General features: G+C 49.7%; 1 protein-coding gene across 1 annotated transcript; it reads right to left on the minus strand.

The window, feature by feature from the left end:
* Positions 1-8,915: 8,915 nt before the first annotated feature.
* LOC141917251 (uncharacterized) lies at positions 8,916-15,077 on the minus strand. The gene is made up of 7 exons (XM_074810355.1): positions 15,016-15,077; positions 14,428-14,708; positions 10,242-10,313; positions 10,088-10,159; positions 9,889-9,951; positions 9,324-9,501; positions 8,916-9,198 (listed from the first exon to the last, which is right to left on the minus strand). Exons 1-7 carry the CDS (start codon positions 15,075-15,077, stop codon positions 8,916-8,918), a joined length of 1,011 nt encoding a protein of 336 aa, XP_074666456.1.
* Positions 15,078-15,464: the final 387 nt, after the last annotated feature.

Raw genomic sequence — 15,464 nt, forward strand, 5'->3', positions numbered from 1 at the left:
GCTCACACTAATTCACTTTGTGAGGGTTTCCGTGCTGTGACCCTCACACATCTGGCAGAAAATAAGAGCAGTTTACTCTGAATTTAGAGCACAGCAGGGTGCAGCTGGGATTAAGCAGGACAGTGACCAGAGCAGCAAGGCTACAAGCTAGCTCAGATTGATGTGTTCCGGCAGTTGAACAGTATTTGCTTTATTTTATTGTGTTGGCCGCTGCAGTTTCAGAAGAAAGCTTGAGCTCCGGACTCGCTCCAGCCCACAGCGGCGCTGAGCGCGGGGGGCTCGGGGGAGCTCCAGTCTGGGCAGCCCCTCCAGGTGGACTCTGTTCTGGCTGGTCCCGACCCGTTTGCGTGCAGGGAGGCACCTCCTCGCTCAGCCTGCGGGGGACTCCGGGGAGCTCTGTTGCCTTGTTTTCATGTTGCTAGATGCCATTTGGGGTCTCCATCCAAGCACAGTGCTCGTGCAGGATGATTGCCTCAGTGCTGAGCACGAGGGGCTGCCTGCAGTGAGAGCCCCGCCTCAGCCTGCGCTTCTCCACACGCTGCTTTTCCGCTCAGGTATGAAACGGTTTGGGGCAGCCTATGTCGGGTGCGAGACAGACACGGATATTGGCTTAGGCCTCGTCACTAAGGCTTTCACATTGCTGTGGTTGCCTCCAGAGTTACGTCTGCAGGCTGTAGTGTGGCATCAAACTGCGGTTAAAGATGACAGCGCTTGCACTCTTTCAAGGGATGATGTAGCCTGTTTAATAACTGCTTACAGAAATCCTTTAGGTAGTGTTGCAGTCCGAAGAAATAACTCCGCAGTCAGAGTTGTTAACATATTTTTATTAAGCAGCTCATTCTGATGAGAACATGCAACACATTTGCTTTTTTTTTCACAATGAAAAGAACTATGTCAAACATGCTACTGGTGAGTCACGGAGAGGAGGGAGGAAGATTTGCTGTTGACTAATTTGATGCTCTCATTGGCTCCACCATTTAAACAATCTTTTCATACATGTATCGGGCCACTTTCAGTACTAAATGTCTCTATTAAATGGTTTTCCAGGTCTTATGCTGGCCAGACAGTGATGAGAGTCAATGGGACTTCAGCCTCCCGAAGAAATGGAGCATCGGTTCTTCTGCCAGGTGGAATATTTTATTCACCAAAACCTAAACCCTTGTTCAGAGAATCCAACAAGATAATGTGAACAAGAGTGTGAAGCTTCTTGGATCCTGCTGAGCTGTCTGTGGCAGGTGCATCTGCCCAGTGAAAGGAGAGCTTCATGGCTGCTGAGGTGTGGCAGCTTCTGTCTGTCTTTGTTTTCAAGGTCTTGCGGTAGTTGAGACCTTTGGCCAATGGTGGCCGCTGTTGACTACAGGTCAGACTCGGCCTGGGTATAAATGGAGTCCCCTGGGGGAGCCATTCTGAGCTTGTCTGCTGGAGCCACATGCTGCGGTCGAGGACTCTCCCCTTGGGTCAGGACGCTGCCCAAGGAAACTCCTCGAGGTGCCTTGGGTCGGGACGCTGCCCTGAGCAGGTCCTTGAGGTTGAGAGCCCTCACTTATCAGGTGAGTGATAGAGTGTTTTGCGTTGTCGTTAAACCCTAGGTAGTGAAGTTTTGTTTTGCGTTTGGGGTTGCCGTGAAGTGCTAAGGCTTGGACAACAGTCCCAAGCCAGAGTTGACCTATAGATGAATCCTGTATATTTTATAACTGATAACCATTGTGCTAGTAGGTATTGTACTAAGTTATAACAACCCACTTATGCTGGTGTAAAAAGTGCGAAAGCATTGAAATACTGCAGCCTGAACAACAGGCCCCAAGCTGAAGCTGCTAACTTAGCATGTAGTCATTAATAAAATATGTAAACTCGCTAGTGAAAGACAAAATATAATCAGTAGTGAGGAGAGAATGTATCCGACTTTCCTTTCGCAGCCTTGTTCAAGGCTGAGAACCCAAGTATTTGGCCTTGTTAGAAACTCCCTTGGTTCCCCCCCCGAGCCCTGGCCAGGCTTTGTGTGGAATCCAACAGGAGAACGAAACCAGAAACTTTCCGCTCAAAACAAAGGTGCCAGCTGTTCTGGCTTGTCGATCTCTGGTATATAAGGCTGGGCCCGTTCACAGCGACTTTGGCTGCCTCACCTACGGGTGGACGCACCGCGTAGGATTTCCCACTTGCCGGGACTGGCTCTGCAAATCCTCGCTGTAACCGGGGCTGCCCAGCACCTGCGGGTCTGGATGATGATGATTATATATGCAAGTGGTGATGTATTTCTCTTAATCACTCTTCTCTCTCTCGTGCAGTAATGATTTGATGCATTACCCTGTATTTTCCTGTTTGTTGCTTTAAGTGCACTGTTCTGCTTCTTCTTACTGCATGTTCTCTGTATTACGCTGTTACATTACTTGGTTATCACCAGTAAAATACGCCTGCTCTTTCACTCTGGTGTCTGAGTTTAATTGGTATCCTTAATCAGCAAAACGTAAATTGGTGTCAGAAGTGGGATCTGACAAAAAATGTCATTATTTAAGTTCAAAGGTAATTTGTCAAGTCCACCAGATACTCCTGGTTGGAAAAATCCTCCTTATAGTTCGCGGGCCCAGCAGTGGGCTCAGGTCAGAGGACTGTGTGAACAGTGGGAGAGCTGCCTGAAAAAAGCCGAACCATTAGATGTTCTAAATTGTATGAAAAGGGTACCTATTGGAAAAGGAAAAGAGACCACAAATTCAAGTAAACAAGGATGGATTTTGTTAACTGCATATAGAAAACAACACCAGAGTAAAGAGAGGCTGTTGTTGGAGCGCTCCCAGATGGAGCAACAGATGTGTGATTTAGGTAAATAGTGATGTTGTAATGCTGGAATAAGCTGCTTGCTGATAAGTTGGATACTTATCAGACAGTGGTGGCAGAGAAAGCCACAGTGCGAGTAGCACAATATAAGTATAGAAAAAGGAGAGGGCTGGATTTGTTGTGAACTTTGACCATTGGCACCGATATTGACTTTGAGACTTGTATATTGTACATGTGGTGTTAAATTTAGATTTGTCGTTTGTCATAATTGTCCTAGTGGTACTTGTGGTTATAAGTGTAATTCTGTGTTGTGTAAATGGTGTAAGGGAGCTCCTTGTGTGGTAATATCAGATCGATCTGTTTAATGTAAGAGTGTGTGTGAGTGTGTGAGATGCAGTACTGCTGTAAAAATGTTATCATGACTCGCTTGATTACTGAGATAGGAAATCCCCTTTGTGATGCGATAGAAAAATACAGCAGCAGGGTGACCTTGGGGAGTGGGACCCCCGAAGGAGTGCAGGGAATGGAGATACTCAAGACAGCCCTAAAGACAGTGAAAGTAGGATTTCTCGTAAGGAAATGTTTATGGCTTTGCTAAAAGACAGCATGTCTCGTGAAAAAAAAAAAAAAAATTGACAATGTTCCAACTAACGGGCTGTGGTGAATATATACACAGAGAGGGCTGAATAAACCTAGCAAGAGAGTGCAGAGTTCTAAAACTAAGAATCCAGGGACAACTCAGCCTACAGCACCCCTTCTCAAACCTCAACAGGACCCTGCATCTGCCCACAGAAGGCCCCATTCCCCGCCCCCCCCCGTAAGTGGATCACCGCTTCCAGGGGTGAAAGACAATTAGACACCATTTTCTGAGTTGTACCCTTTGCACGAGGCAAAGGAAGTGAATCAATATTATGATCAGTACAAGTGAATTAATGGCCAAGTTCCAGGGCAGTGGGTGCAGAAGGACTGACGACCCCATGTGGAGCTTAAAATATTTTTTTTAGAACAAGCAGTCCCCACAAACTGTAAATACCCTGATTGACACTGGAGCGGAGGCCTCCTTAATATATTGGAATCCCAAGAAATTTAAAGGACAACCTGTAATTATCACAGGTTTAGGAGGAAAATAAATTAAAGCTGTACAAACACAAATAGAAATGAAAATAAGAAACCTCCCAAAACGATTATATTCAGTCATGATTGTCCCCATTTGTGGATATATAAAAGGTATAGAGATTCTAAAAAGACCAATGCAGAAGATTTGTGCGGGAGTTAAACGCATGCAAACCATCACACAGTGATTAAGCAATGCCTACTTTAATATGGTGGACAAGCCTTTTATAATGAAGGTGAGAATCACAAGATACAATCACATGGTACAATTCTTTCTGATTTGACAGGTAGCTTTGCACATGCTCCTTAGGCTCTCTTCTGGTTGGATGAAGACTGCCACATCGACATTCTACAAACTTCTTTTCTGCCAAGACCAACACCCTGAAGTTGTTTACCTTCCTGGGTTCTTCCTCATTCTTCCAGGGTCAGTCCCTCGTCACATCCTTGCTCATACACAGGATTGCTCACACGTCCATTTTCTTGCAGGGACTCCTTCTGAATCCCCACAGACTAACTTTAAATCTTTCTGATGGTATCAATTTGGAGTTAAACCCTGTATTAGTGCCAGACCTGTTACTGTCGGTCAAGTAAAAATGCCTCCTGTGCAGATCCCGGCTGCAACTAAGTTAGTCACAATGAAGCAATATAGAATTCCAGGAGGACATGAAGAGGTATCACAGACAATTAGAGATTTAGTAGATGTAGGAGCTTTAAAGCCGACCACAACAGCGTGGAACAATCTGATATGGCCTGTCAAGAAAAGTGATGGATCCTGAAGAATGACGGTGGATTTTAGAGAACTAAACAAACTAAACACTTGCAGCAGCTGTGCCAGACACTGTCACTTTAATAGAAAAAGTTCAGAAACATCCAGGAGCTGGATACGCTGTAATAGATTTAACTAGTGCATTTTTTACTATTCCAATTGCAGAAGAGCATTGGGATCAATCTGCCTTCACATGGCAGGGCCGGCAATACACTTTCACTAGATTACCACAAGGGTGGCTGCACAGCCCCACTATCTGCCATAGAATTGGAGCTGAACACTTAGATGAAGTACAGCTGCCTCCTCACACACAATTAAGCCATTATATAGGTGATATTTTGATTCAAGGAAATGATGAGGAGGAGGTACAACAAGCTCTTGAATTAGTGGTAGATCACATGAAACAGAGGGGTTGGGAAATTAACCCTGCAGAAACCCAAGGACCTTCTCAGATGGTGAATCCAGTGGCATTGTGGGCATCGAGAAATACTGCCTAAAGTGCGACAAAATCTTTTAGATTTTGCTGTATCACAAAACAAAAAGAAGCTCAAATATTTATTGGGCTACTCGGCTTCTGGAGGCAACATATTCCCCATTTGGGATAAATTTTAACCCCTTGGTACAAGGTGACAAGGAAAAAATACGAATTTGAATGGAGAAATGAACAGCAAGCTGCTTTTGAATTAGCTAAAGAAACCATTCAAAAGGCTTTAGATTTATGGCCTCTGCAGAAAGGAGAAGCGGAGCTAAATGTGTCAGTAAATGGATGCCCAAAGCCCCACATGGCCCTGACCACCCCAGAAATCCATCTCCTTTTCCAGGACAACCTGTCTTAGTCGAACTCCCCATGGTGGGAGCAGTACCATTGGTATTGGATACCCCAATAAACAAATACACCTGGAAAGCCAAAGATGCTCATGGAAAGGAGCACAAAATTAATACAAGGTAGATTATTCCATCTTTCTAATTAAAACTCACTTCCAGTTCTCAAAAAGAACCGAGAAGCTTTTCTTTCCTTTTTCTTGCAGGTAAACCCCCCTGGAGACAGATATCCTAAGTCGCGACGGGGGATCCTTATGTGAATTTAAATTTTTGTATAGTACTGATGTTGTCTTATTAATGTTTTTAGGACGTATTGTCTATCATTGCAAAATTGCTTTGGGTGACTGTTCTCCTCTCCTTTGGTTCCAGGAGAAGCTCCAGCTTCCTAAGTATTAACCAAGAATGGGAGGAAAATGAATTTGTGGTTTTAGGTCATTCTGATGCCAATATTATGAGCAAACAATAGATACCAAATCGGGGGAAGGTCCCTTTGCTAATGGGGCCTGGGCTTTAAAAGGTCATTACTGAGCCCGTCATTACTGAGCCCATGAAGGTGAGATGGAAGTACCAAGGCCTAAACTATACATGCACTCTGGGCTGGGGTGTGGAAATCCATTTTCCTGCTGCGTAGGCAGACCCCAGCTCCAGCGAGCCAGACCACCGTCTTCAGCTCCACAACTGACAACAACAACCAGAATTTGTCCCCTTTTGATACTTGGTTTTGTGAAGGTTGCTCTGTTAGCTCTTGCTATATTTTCTCTTGTGGTATGTAAGTGTTCATCTTGTCAGTGTCCATGTAAACTGTCTTGTAATTGTGCTTATTCATGCAGACAGCCACCTTCTTCCCCCAGTTCCCAAGGACCGGGAGCACATCCTTAGGCCCAGCCTCAGACACATTTTGGTTAAATATGTTTAGTTAAAATATTATTGACACGGTTGTTGTTACTGTTACCTTTATTATATGTTTGATTAAAATGTTGTTAACCATTGTTAGTGTTAATATTGGTTTATTTGTAGTGTTATTGCTCATTTACCTTTGTTTAAATCTGGGATTGACGTTTCTAGGCCCGGATGACGCACGTGCTTTAGGATAAGGGGGTGTGGAAACCAATTTTCCTGCTGCGTATGCTGACCCCAACTTCGGCAGAGCAGGGCAGCAGACCGTGTGGATTGCCAGAGCCGCAAACACTCAGCGGTACATTGCCAGAACCACGGAAAAATAATGGATCACATGTTAGTGGTGATTTCAATTTACTATATAGTCTTATAGAATGTTTTGGTTTTGTAGAGTTAGTTAATTTTGAGCATGTCATATTTGTTAGAGATGGTGTTAGATAGATGCCTGTTAACTGAAGATACTCATATTTGTTAAAGATATTATTAGTTACATGTTTATTAATGGAAAATTTATACATCCGTTACAAATGTTATTAGTTATCATGTTGTGTGCTATTTCTATCCTTTCTCTCTCTCTTTATATATGTCTCCTTCATGCCACCACGAGGACAGCGATGTCGAGCCACGGGATGGTGTAAAAGACTGTGTTAGACTGTGCTTGTCTTGACATTGCTGCTGCACCACTACCACTACCTGGCCTCAACATCCTGTCACCACGGAGGAGTACGCTCTGAAGGAGATGAACTGTCCCTGAAGAAACCACCATATCTGCCTGAAACCAGAACAACGGCATCCTTGACAGTGCCTGTCAAACTGCGCTTGCACGTGAGCCAAGTGAAGACCACCGTGAACACCTGGGCCTGTGAACATGGAAGAACACGGGGTGGCATGTACAATGACCTCTGTGGAAATGGGCACACTCTTTGGAGGAATTGTGGGGACTGGGACAATAAAAGGTCTGTGTACTCCTCTTTCAGGGCTCAGAGCTGAAATTTTGGGATTTTGACATCATCTCTCTCTTGGCGGAGCTTGGAGCAACCTTATCATCTGCACTGAAACCGAGACAATGGGATGTTGCTGGATTCGTGGTGGTGGTAACTGATCTTGCTGCATGTCTTCCGTTTGCTTGCTTAGGTATTCTGACTTTTTCTTCTTCTCTCTGTCCTATCGCTATTATTGCTTGTTATGGGAAATAGAGCTTACAGGGTTGTAGGGCATCTAACCTCGTTTGTGTCTTAAGTTCACTCCTAGGATCATTTAAGAAACCTCCCTGATATTGGATTGGGACATGCCTGATGAGACATAATCAGCTGATGAATGAAAACTAATGTCACTAACTATAGAAATGGTTTGAGAGCCATGATTCACCTCTAGGTCAAAGGACCGAATGAAGTGCTAAGGCTTGGACAACAGGCCCAAGCCAGAGTTGACCTATAGATGAATCCTGTATATTTTATAACTGATAACCATTGTGCTAGTAGGTATTGTACTAAGTTATAACAACCCACTTATGCTGGTGTAAAAAGTGCGAAAGCATTGAAATACTGCAGCCTGAACAACAGGCCCCAAGCTGAAGCTGCTAACTTAGCATGTAGTCATTAGTAAAATATGTAAACTGGCTAGTGAAAGACAAAATATAATCAGTAGAGGGGAGAGAATGTATCCGACTTTCCTTTCGCAGCCTTGTTCAAGGCTGAGAACCCAAGTATTTGGCCTTGTTAGAAACTCCCTTGGTTCCCCCCCCGAGCCCTGGCCAGGCTTTGTGTGGAATCCAACAGGAGAACGAAACCAGAAACTTTCCGCTCAAAACAAAGGTGCCAGCTGTTCTGGCTTGTCGATCTCTGGTATATAAGGCTGGGCCCGTTCACAGCGACTTTGGAAGCCTCACCTACGGCTGGACGCACCGCGTAGGATTTCCCACTTGCCGGGACTGGCTCTGCAAATCCTCGCTGTAACCGGGGCTGCCCAGCACCTGCGGGTCTGGATGATGATGATTATATATGCAAGTGGTGATGTATTTCTCTTAATCACTCTTCTCTCTCTCGTGCAGTAATGATTTGATGCATTACCCTGTATTTTCCTGTTTGTTGCTTTAAGTGCACTGTTCTGCTTCTTCTTACTGCATGTTCTCTGTATTACGCTGTTACATTACTTGGTTATCACCAGTAAAATACACCTGCTCTTTCACTCTGGTGTCCGAGTTTAATTGATATCCTTAATCAGCAAAACATGCCGTTAAACCCCGAGGGAGTGGGGCTTTGTAAAGTGTTTTGGGTTGCTGTTAAACCCCAGAAAGTTGTTCTGTTCTCCTCTTGCGGACATTCGAATCTGTAACTTACGGAGAGCTGGTTGGTTGTTTTATTAAAAAATAAATTTATTTATTTTTCTAAATTGGTGGTCGGTTGCTCATTTGGAAGCCTCCGTAACACTGTCACCGCAGCCCAAGCCCTGCCCTGGCGGGGCCGCCTTCAGTCCCTGTCAGAGGGCCGGGCCAGCGGGGATGGCGGGCGCAGGGGCCGGGGGCTGCTGGGAGGGGTGTGCACCGTTATGGCAGGGGGGGCGGTGGGGGAGGAGGGGGCGGTGGGGGTGGAGGGGTCAGAGGGGTGGTGCAGGGGTTGTTCCGTGTCATGGCAGGTGGGGGAGGGCGGGGGGGGCGTGAGGGCGATGGGAACTGCGGGGGGGGCGGGCGCGGTGGGCGTCCAGGTATCTCCAGCCGTTGCGGGCGTTGGGCCCGGCTCTCGGGGCTGCCGGGGCAGGTGGTCTGGCTGTGCAGGTGCGAGGGGCGGCCGCCCGTGTCCAGCCGCTGTCTGGAGGCTGCCGGGGCGTGACTGTGGAGAGAGGAGGTCGCTGAGGCCTTCGGCTGCGGGTGGCACAGGGGACTCTCCTCCCCAGCGCGGCCCATGAGCAGCCATCCAAGGAGCAGTGTAGGGGGGGGGGGGAATCATCAACTCACTGTTCCCTCCTGCACCACCACTTCACCCCGATACAGCACAGCAGCAGCGCAATTGGCACGGAAACCACCACTGCCACTGTGGCGATCATGCAGTGCTGCCGCACGTCCTGGGGGCATAAAAAACTTCCGCTGCTCTGGACAGGGGGAACGCTCTGTGTATTCTCACTGACATCATCATCTGTGGAGCAATTCGGGATGTTAGTTCCTCCGGCGCACCACCAGTAAGCTTGCAGCACCCTCCCACCCTTTGGGACAGGTTGTCCCTCCAAACAAAACTCCAGCGGCCAGGAGGAGAGCACGGGGGGGAGCGCAGCTGCCTGGCCAGTCGCTGCTTCGAGGGACACGGACAAAAACCGTCCCTGCAGTGGGCAGAGCCACCCACCCCCAACTCTCCCTGCCCCCGGGCCAGCTCCCACCCCCGAGGGGACAGAGTCGGGCCTTCTCAAGAGACACTGGAGCCTTGCTCTCCCCTTTGGCCTTTTCCCAGCACGGGCACTGCCCACAGCCGCTCCCAGGTTTCGGGACGTGTCTCCCACTTAGGGACCCCAGCAGGAATGCTCAGTACCTGAGTCTATTTGATAAAATCTGTACACCTTGGAAGGGCGTTCTGGTCTGGGCTTTGAGTGCACTGCCAAAAAGCAGAGATGACAGGTAAAGCCTCCGCGTGGCTGAGGCACAGAGGATGCAGGGGGACGGGGAGGTTCCCTCGAAGCCCCTGCCCAGTCTGGAGTCAGGGCATCGCTCTGGACCTCCCACTGACTTACGTGTGGGCCTGTGCTCAGGCTTCAGGACAGGATCATCTGAAGATGTCTGGAAATGGTCGACAGCAAGAGGATCTGAAGGGAAATTGCACCTGAATAAGCTCTTGCCACCTTGTCAGCGTTTACTCTTTCAAAGAAAGGGACATTGAGAACTTACCTCCAGGATGCCCCAAGGGCTCCAAACCAAGATCCAGCCAAGAATCTGGATAACCACTTTTCTCAGCCTCATCTAGAAGCAAGCAGAGATGAGAATCATTGCCACTGCATGCTGGGATCCACTTCTGCCTTGGGGAACTGCAGGCAGGGGAAGGGGCTCAGGTAGACAAAGGTGGAGGCTGTCAAAGCCGCAGAGGGGCCTGGTGAGCTCTTGGCTGGCACCCGGCAGCTCTCCAAACACTCCTTCTGGGCCATGTGCAACGTCCCTCGAGGAGCAGATGGACCAATGTACGGCTCCCGGGGGCTTTTGTACCGGGAGAGCTCTCGCACGCAGAGACAAAGCCCTCGCTGAAGCACTAGAGGGAAAAAGCCACCATCCACGCTTCTCGGGGAGAAGGGCCCGCTGGCCCGTGAAAGGCTGCGCCAGCAGCCGCTCACTTACCTGCTCCCCGCGCTCGCCACGGAGCAGCCTGCGCAGCCCTGGCGTGCAGGGCCACCAGGAGGAGGAGGAGGAGGAGGAGGCAGTGAGCGAGGGCCATGGCTCCCTGCCCTACCATCATGCTGCTGCTGCTGCAGTGGGGGCTGGGAGCTGAGCGGTCACTATAGATACCCAGCATGTCACCGCGGGGGTCTGTGATGTCACGGCCCTGCTGTGACCTCACGGCTGGGCCGAGGCTGCCATGGGGACGGCTCTCGGGGCGCTCGGGGAGAGCCGCTGGAGCGCAGCCGGGGGAGCTGCCCCCAGGGAGGGGAGCTCGTCCCCTCGGGCAGCTCTGTCCTGTTTTCTGGGCACTGTCACAGGGACAGCAAGGAGCTCACAGCCCCCCAGAGCAGCAGGGAAGCACAGCCATGGGATGTCTGACCTCCTCGGGTGCTGCTGCCAACAGCTGCTGAGGCTGTTGAGTGATGGAGTGATCTCAGCCTCGAGACGAGTGCAAGATCCCCTCCTGTAGGCAGCTTCCAGGCTGGAGCCCAGTTTGGCACCTTGGGGGGGCCCCAGGGCTAAGGAGTCACTTTCATTTTAGGGGAAAGAGGAAGCCTTTCCTTTCCCATTTCTTCTTCATGTGTAATTTAGGGGAATACTCTCTCAGGGTCCTGACAGAGCAAAGTCAATCAACAGAAAAAAAGTATTCTCTTGAATTACTTGACATGCAAAAGGGACCCGCAAGAGAGCACACGCTGGGTGTGTGCTGCCTGACCAGCAGGCCTCAAAATGATCAGAGATGGAACACCTCACCTGTGAAGAAAGGCTGAGAGTGGGTGTTGTGCAGCCTTGAGAAGAGAATGTTCTGGGGAGACCTGACTGCGGCCTTTCAGTGCACGAGGGGGCTTACAAGAAAGATGAGAAAAGAGTTTTTAGTAGGGCCTGTTGCAGTAGGACAAGGGGTAATGGTTTTAAATGAAAAGAGGGTAGATTGAGACTAGACTTAAGACTTTTTTTTACAGTGAGGGTGCTGAAACACTGGAAGAAGTTGCCCAGAGTGGTGGTAGATGCCCCATCCCTGGAAACATTCAAGGTCAGGCTGGACGGGGCTCTGAGCAACACGATCTAGTTGAAGATGTCCCTGCTCATTGCAGGGGGTTGGACTAGGTGACCGTTAAAGGTCCCTTCCAAACCAAACTATTCTAGGAAGCCAAAACTGCTGCTGATGCTGTTGCTTGGTACTTACTCTCTGCAATTTGCTCCCCCGGGGGCCCTGATTTGTGGCTCAGGATTCCAGGTAATACTGCAGAAACTTTTTTTTTTCCTCGTGCATTTCTCAGTGTTTGGATTTACCCCTAAATATAATTTATTATTGATGGGAAAAAACCCTGCTGATTGTAGAAGAACATGTTATAAGGTGGTGGGATTTGTTTATGGGCGGCAGTTTTCACTATGTGGATTGATGGGACAGCCGATACCTGCTCATGTAGCTCTTGATACAAATTCATCCTTTCTTGTTTATCACCACTGTTATGTAGTCAGAGAGTAATTTTTTAAAATTACTTTTAACTTTGCAGTAGTGTTTGTAGTGTTCTAATCAATCACTGAGGAATTGAAAATGACCCTGAATATAGCTCCTTGTTAGAGAAAGGCAAATATAAGTAGCAATTTCTGATCCAGATTTTGTGAGACAGTAACCTTTTGAACAGTTTCAAATATGTAGGCCAAATAAACGTAGCTTTCTAGCATATGCTTACTCATGAAAGGATTTGTAATTTCATTACCCCGGGCCTCCCAGCAAGCAATATCTCTTACCTCTTAGGGATTCTGAGGTAACAAGCCAGCAGTAAGTGGAATTTTATAAAGATCCCCTTATGTGTGAGCAGGTTTTATGTTTTATTGACTATTCCCAGTCTGTCTGTGCTGTGCCTGAGATGACCAATTCTCTTCCAAAGCCACCAAAAAGTCCTAAACCGCCATCCCGAAGCCCCGGTGTTTGCTGGTGTTAAGCCAAAGTCTGGGAGAGGGATTGGGGAAAGAAGTAATTGTGCATCTTTAGGACCAGCAAAGCTCCACTCCACACTCTCCCCTTTTCTGCCTTTACCTGGGGGGCCAGGGAGCTGCAATGGCCCCCTGGAGCCACTTGCTTTGCTCTGACACTCGCTGTGGGGTGGCTGTGACTCGCCAAGCACCTTGCAGTGAATGAATTTGTAAGCAGCAGCATTACAGAGCCTCTGGGTCTGCAACTGTTCACTGCCTGGGGGAGCTGCTGGGTTTTACTCCCATCACTGGGGCGCACTGATGGTGATGGTGCCTAATTAGGGGGTAGCAGTTGCGAACGTGGACGCTCAGGGGTGCTGGAGGGAGGCAGCTGCTCCCTGCAGACAGCCTGGGGAGCGCGGGGGTCTGGGGCCAAGGCGGGTGCGCAGGCAGTGTGCTGAGACCACGCACGCACGGCTGCCTCGCCCGCCCCTGCACAGCCTGGGCATGCTGTGTGTTGCTCTGGCTGCAACTTCTTTGACCCCATCATACACCAAAAAAGGAGCAATTTAGAAAAACACGCAGAACAGTAATTCCTCCTCCCTTGTTGCTATGAGTGCTGGTTGCTCTTGTGTTGCTGTTGTGAACTACAGGGATGCTGATTGTATTGAAAAGGGCTCAGAGGTGTTTGACCGTAGTTTTGCATTACGAAGTGCTAAAATAAATCGTGGTTCCAACAACTCTGGGTTAAAACCTTTTAACAGTATAAGCAGTTGCATTGAAAGGGGAGGATTTCAAAAGTTGATGCTCTTGCGAACTGTTGCTCTGTGTACAACATGCATCTTTAAAATAGTGAAAATCATCAGATGAAACCTCCTGGCCTCACTGTTACCATTCACAGGGCAAGTCACTGCGTGCATCTCCAGGGACCAGTGCTGCACAAGCAGCAGGTCTGTACACCCTGTTGTGTGCCTTTCCACTAAGGTTATTTGAACTGGGCACGTGAGTAAGCCTCAGGGATAAGTAAGTGCTTAGGATAAGCTTTATTTTGTGTGAGGTCACTATGTAGAAATTTTATTTCAAGAAGAATAATTTGCACTTCTGTGTTAGCCATCTGTGCTGCACCTTTACCTTCCCTGCTTTTTTGGCTGTCACTAGACCTCACTGTGGAATTTCCCTCTCCTCCTTTGCTGTGGGTCTCCTCCTCCCCTTCGTGTAGCCCTGGAGGAGCCAACTTTTGTGGCTTTGCAATTCAGGAAATGTTTCTTTTCACCTGAAGTCAGCCCTTTGGGGCATGCTGATAGCTGCAGGGTGGAGGAGGGGCAGCCCCTGGCTGCTGCAATGGCTGGGGGTCCTGCAGCCCAGCATGGGGACTTTGTGGCCAAGCACAGGGACTTTGCAGCCTGGTGCGGCCACCAGACACTGGGGACCAGTACAGGAACTCTTCTGGGAGAGCTGCAGGAAGGAAACGGAGGAAGACGTGCCTCCAGTGGTGGTAGGGAAGCCAGCAGGTTACCAAAACCCAAATACACTGAAAAGGCAGCGAAGTGCTCAGTACGGGATCGTCAGTGAGCGCTGTCAGAAAGGGGCAGAAGAGTACCAGATGGGAAAAAATGGCATTTGCCGTGTGTCTCATACGTACTCCAAGAAATTTTAAGCCAATTTTACGCAATATATTCTGGTCTTAGTATGTCACCGACATGCTTTTCGTGTGTTTTTGAATAATGAGCTCATAGCACCATGTGAGGGCTGCGGTCTGGCATTGAGCTGTAATAGCACTCACCTCCTCCTTGTGTCCAGTGTGAGCAACAGCACCAGCTGTGTTTGGAGCAAGGGAGCTGCAGTTCGACTGGAGCTGGAGCCGCCTCTCTAGGAAGCCTCTTCCAGGGTTTGACCGCCCTCTCGGTAAAGAAACGCTTCCTCACGTCCAGCTCATTCTCGGGAGCAGCACGCAGAGCCTGCTGAAAGCTCAGAGCATCCTCTGGGGACACGCACACCACGGCAGAAGCAGCGCTACTGAAATCACCCGGCGGGGTTATTCCAGACAAGAGGGGACGGGCAGTTCTGCACGGGGGGGAGGTGCCCAAGGGAGAAACTTCAGCTCTGGGGCACTTGGAGGCCCAGCACTGCGGCCTCCCCCATCCCTCCCTGGGCACCAGCTCCCGGGGCCAACAGGACGCAGCACTGGCCTGACAGGACACGCCAAAAGCTGAGAGAGCCGGGCTCCCTGCTGGGCTCCAAACCGCTCTCTGCAGGAGAAGGGAACCGACTTTCCAGCAAGTTCCTGTGTTCCCCTTCCTGTTGCCAGGAGACGGGCGCCAGGCTGCCATGTCACTGGGATGGAGCACTGTCGTCACGGCGACGTTGGCACCTGGCACCAGGGCCCTTCATTCTGCTGACGGCACGACCGAGCCCGGTCAGAGAAAGGGCCATGGACGGATGCTTCAGCCCAGCGCTGAAAAAACAAATTAAAATAGGGCTGCTGGCCCCTGCGCCTCCTTGCCACCTGCCAATCAGGGTCCTGGACCCGCCTCCTCCCCTCCAGCTGCCAATGGGGCTCCTGGACCCGCCCTCTCCCCTCCAGCTGCCAATGGGCTCCTGGCCCCGCCCCTCCCCTCAGGCCGATCCCAGCGGCGGAGGCAGCGGCAGCAGCCGCCAGAGGTTCCCGCCGGGGCCGGCGCTGGCGGGGGGGGCTCGGCCGGCAGCGGCGGCGGGGCCGGGGGAGCGGCGGGGCCGGGATGGGACACTGAGCCCCGGGCGCCGGCGGGGGGAGCGGAGCGGGCGGAGCGGAGCGGCTCTCTCGGTGCGGCGGCCACCTTT

This window comes from Strix aluco, chromosome 36 (assembly GCF_031877795.1).
Source record: "Strix aluco isolate bStrAlu1 chromosome 36, bStrAlu1.hap1, whole genome shotgun sequence".
Taxonomy (NCBI): Eukaryota; Metazoa; Chordata; class Aves; order Strigiformes; family Strigidae; genus Strix; species Strix aluco.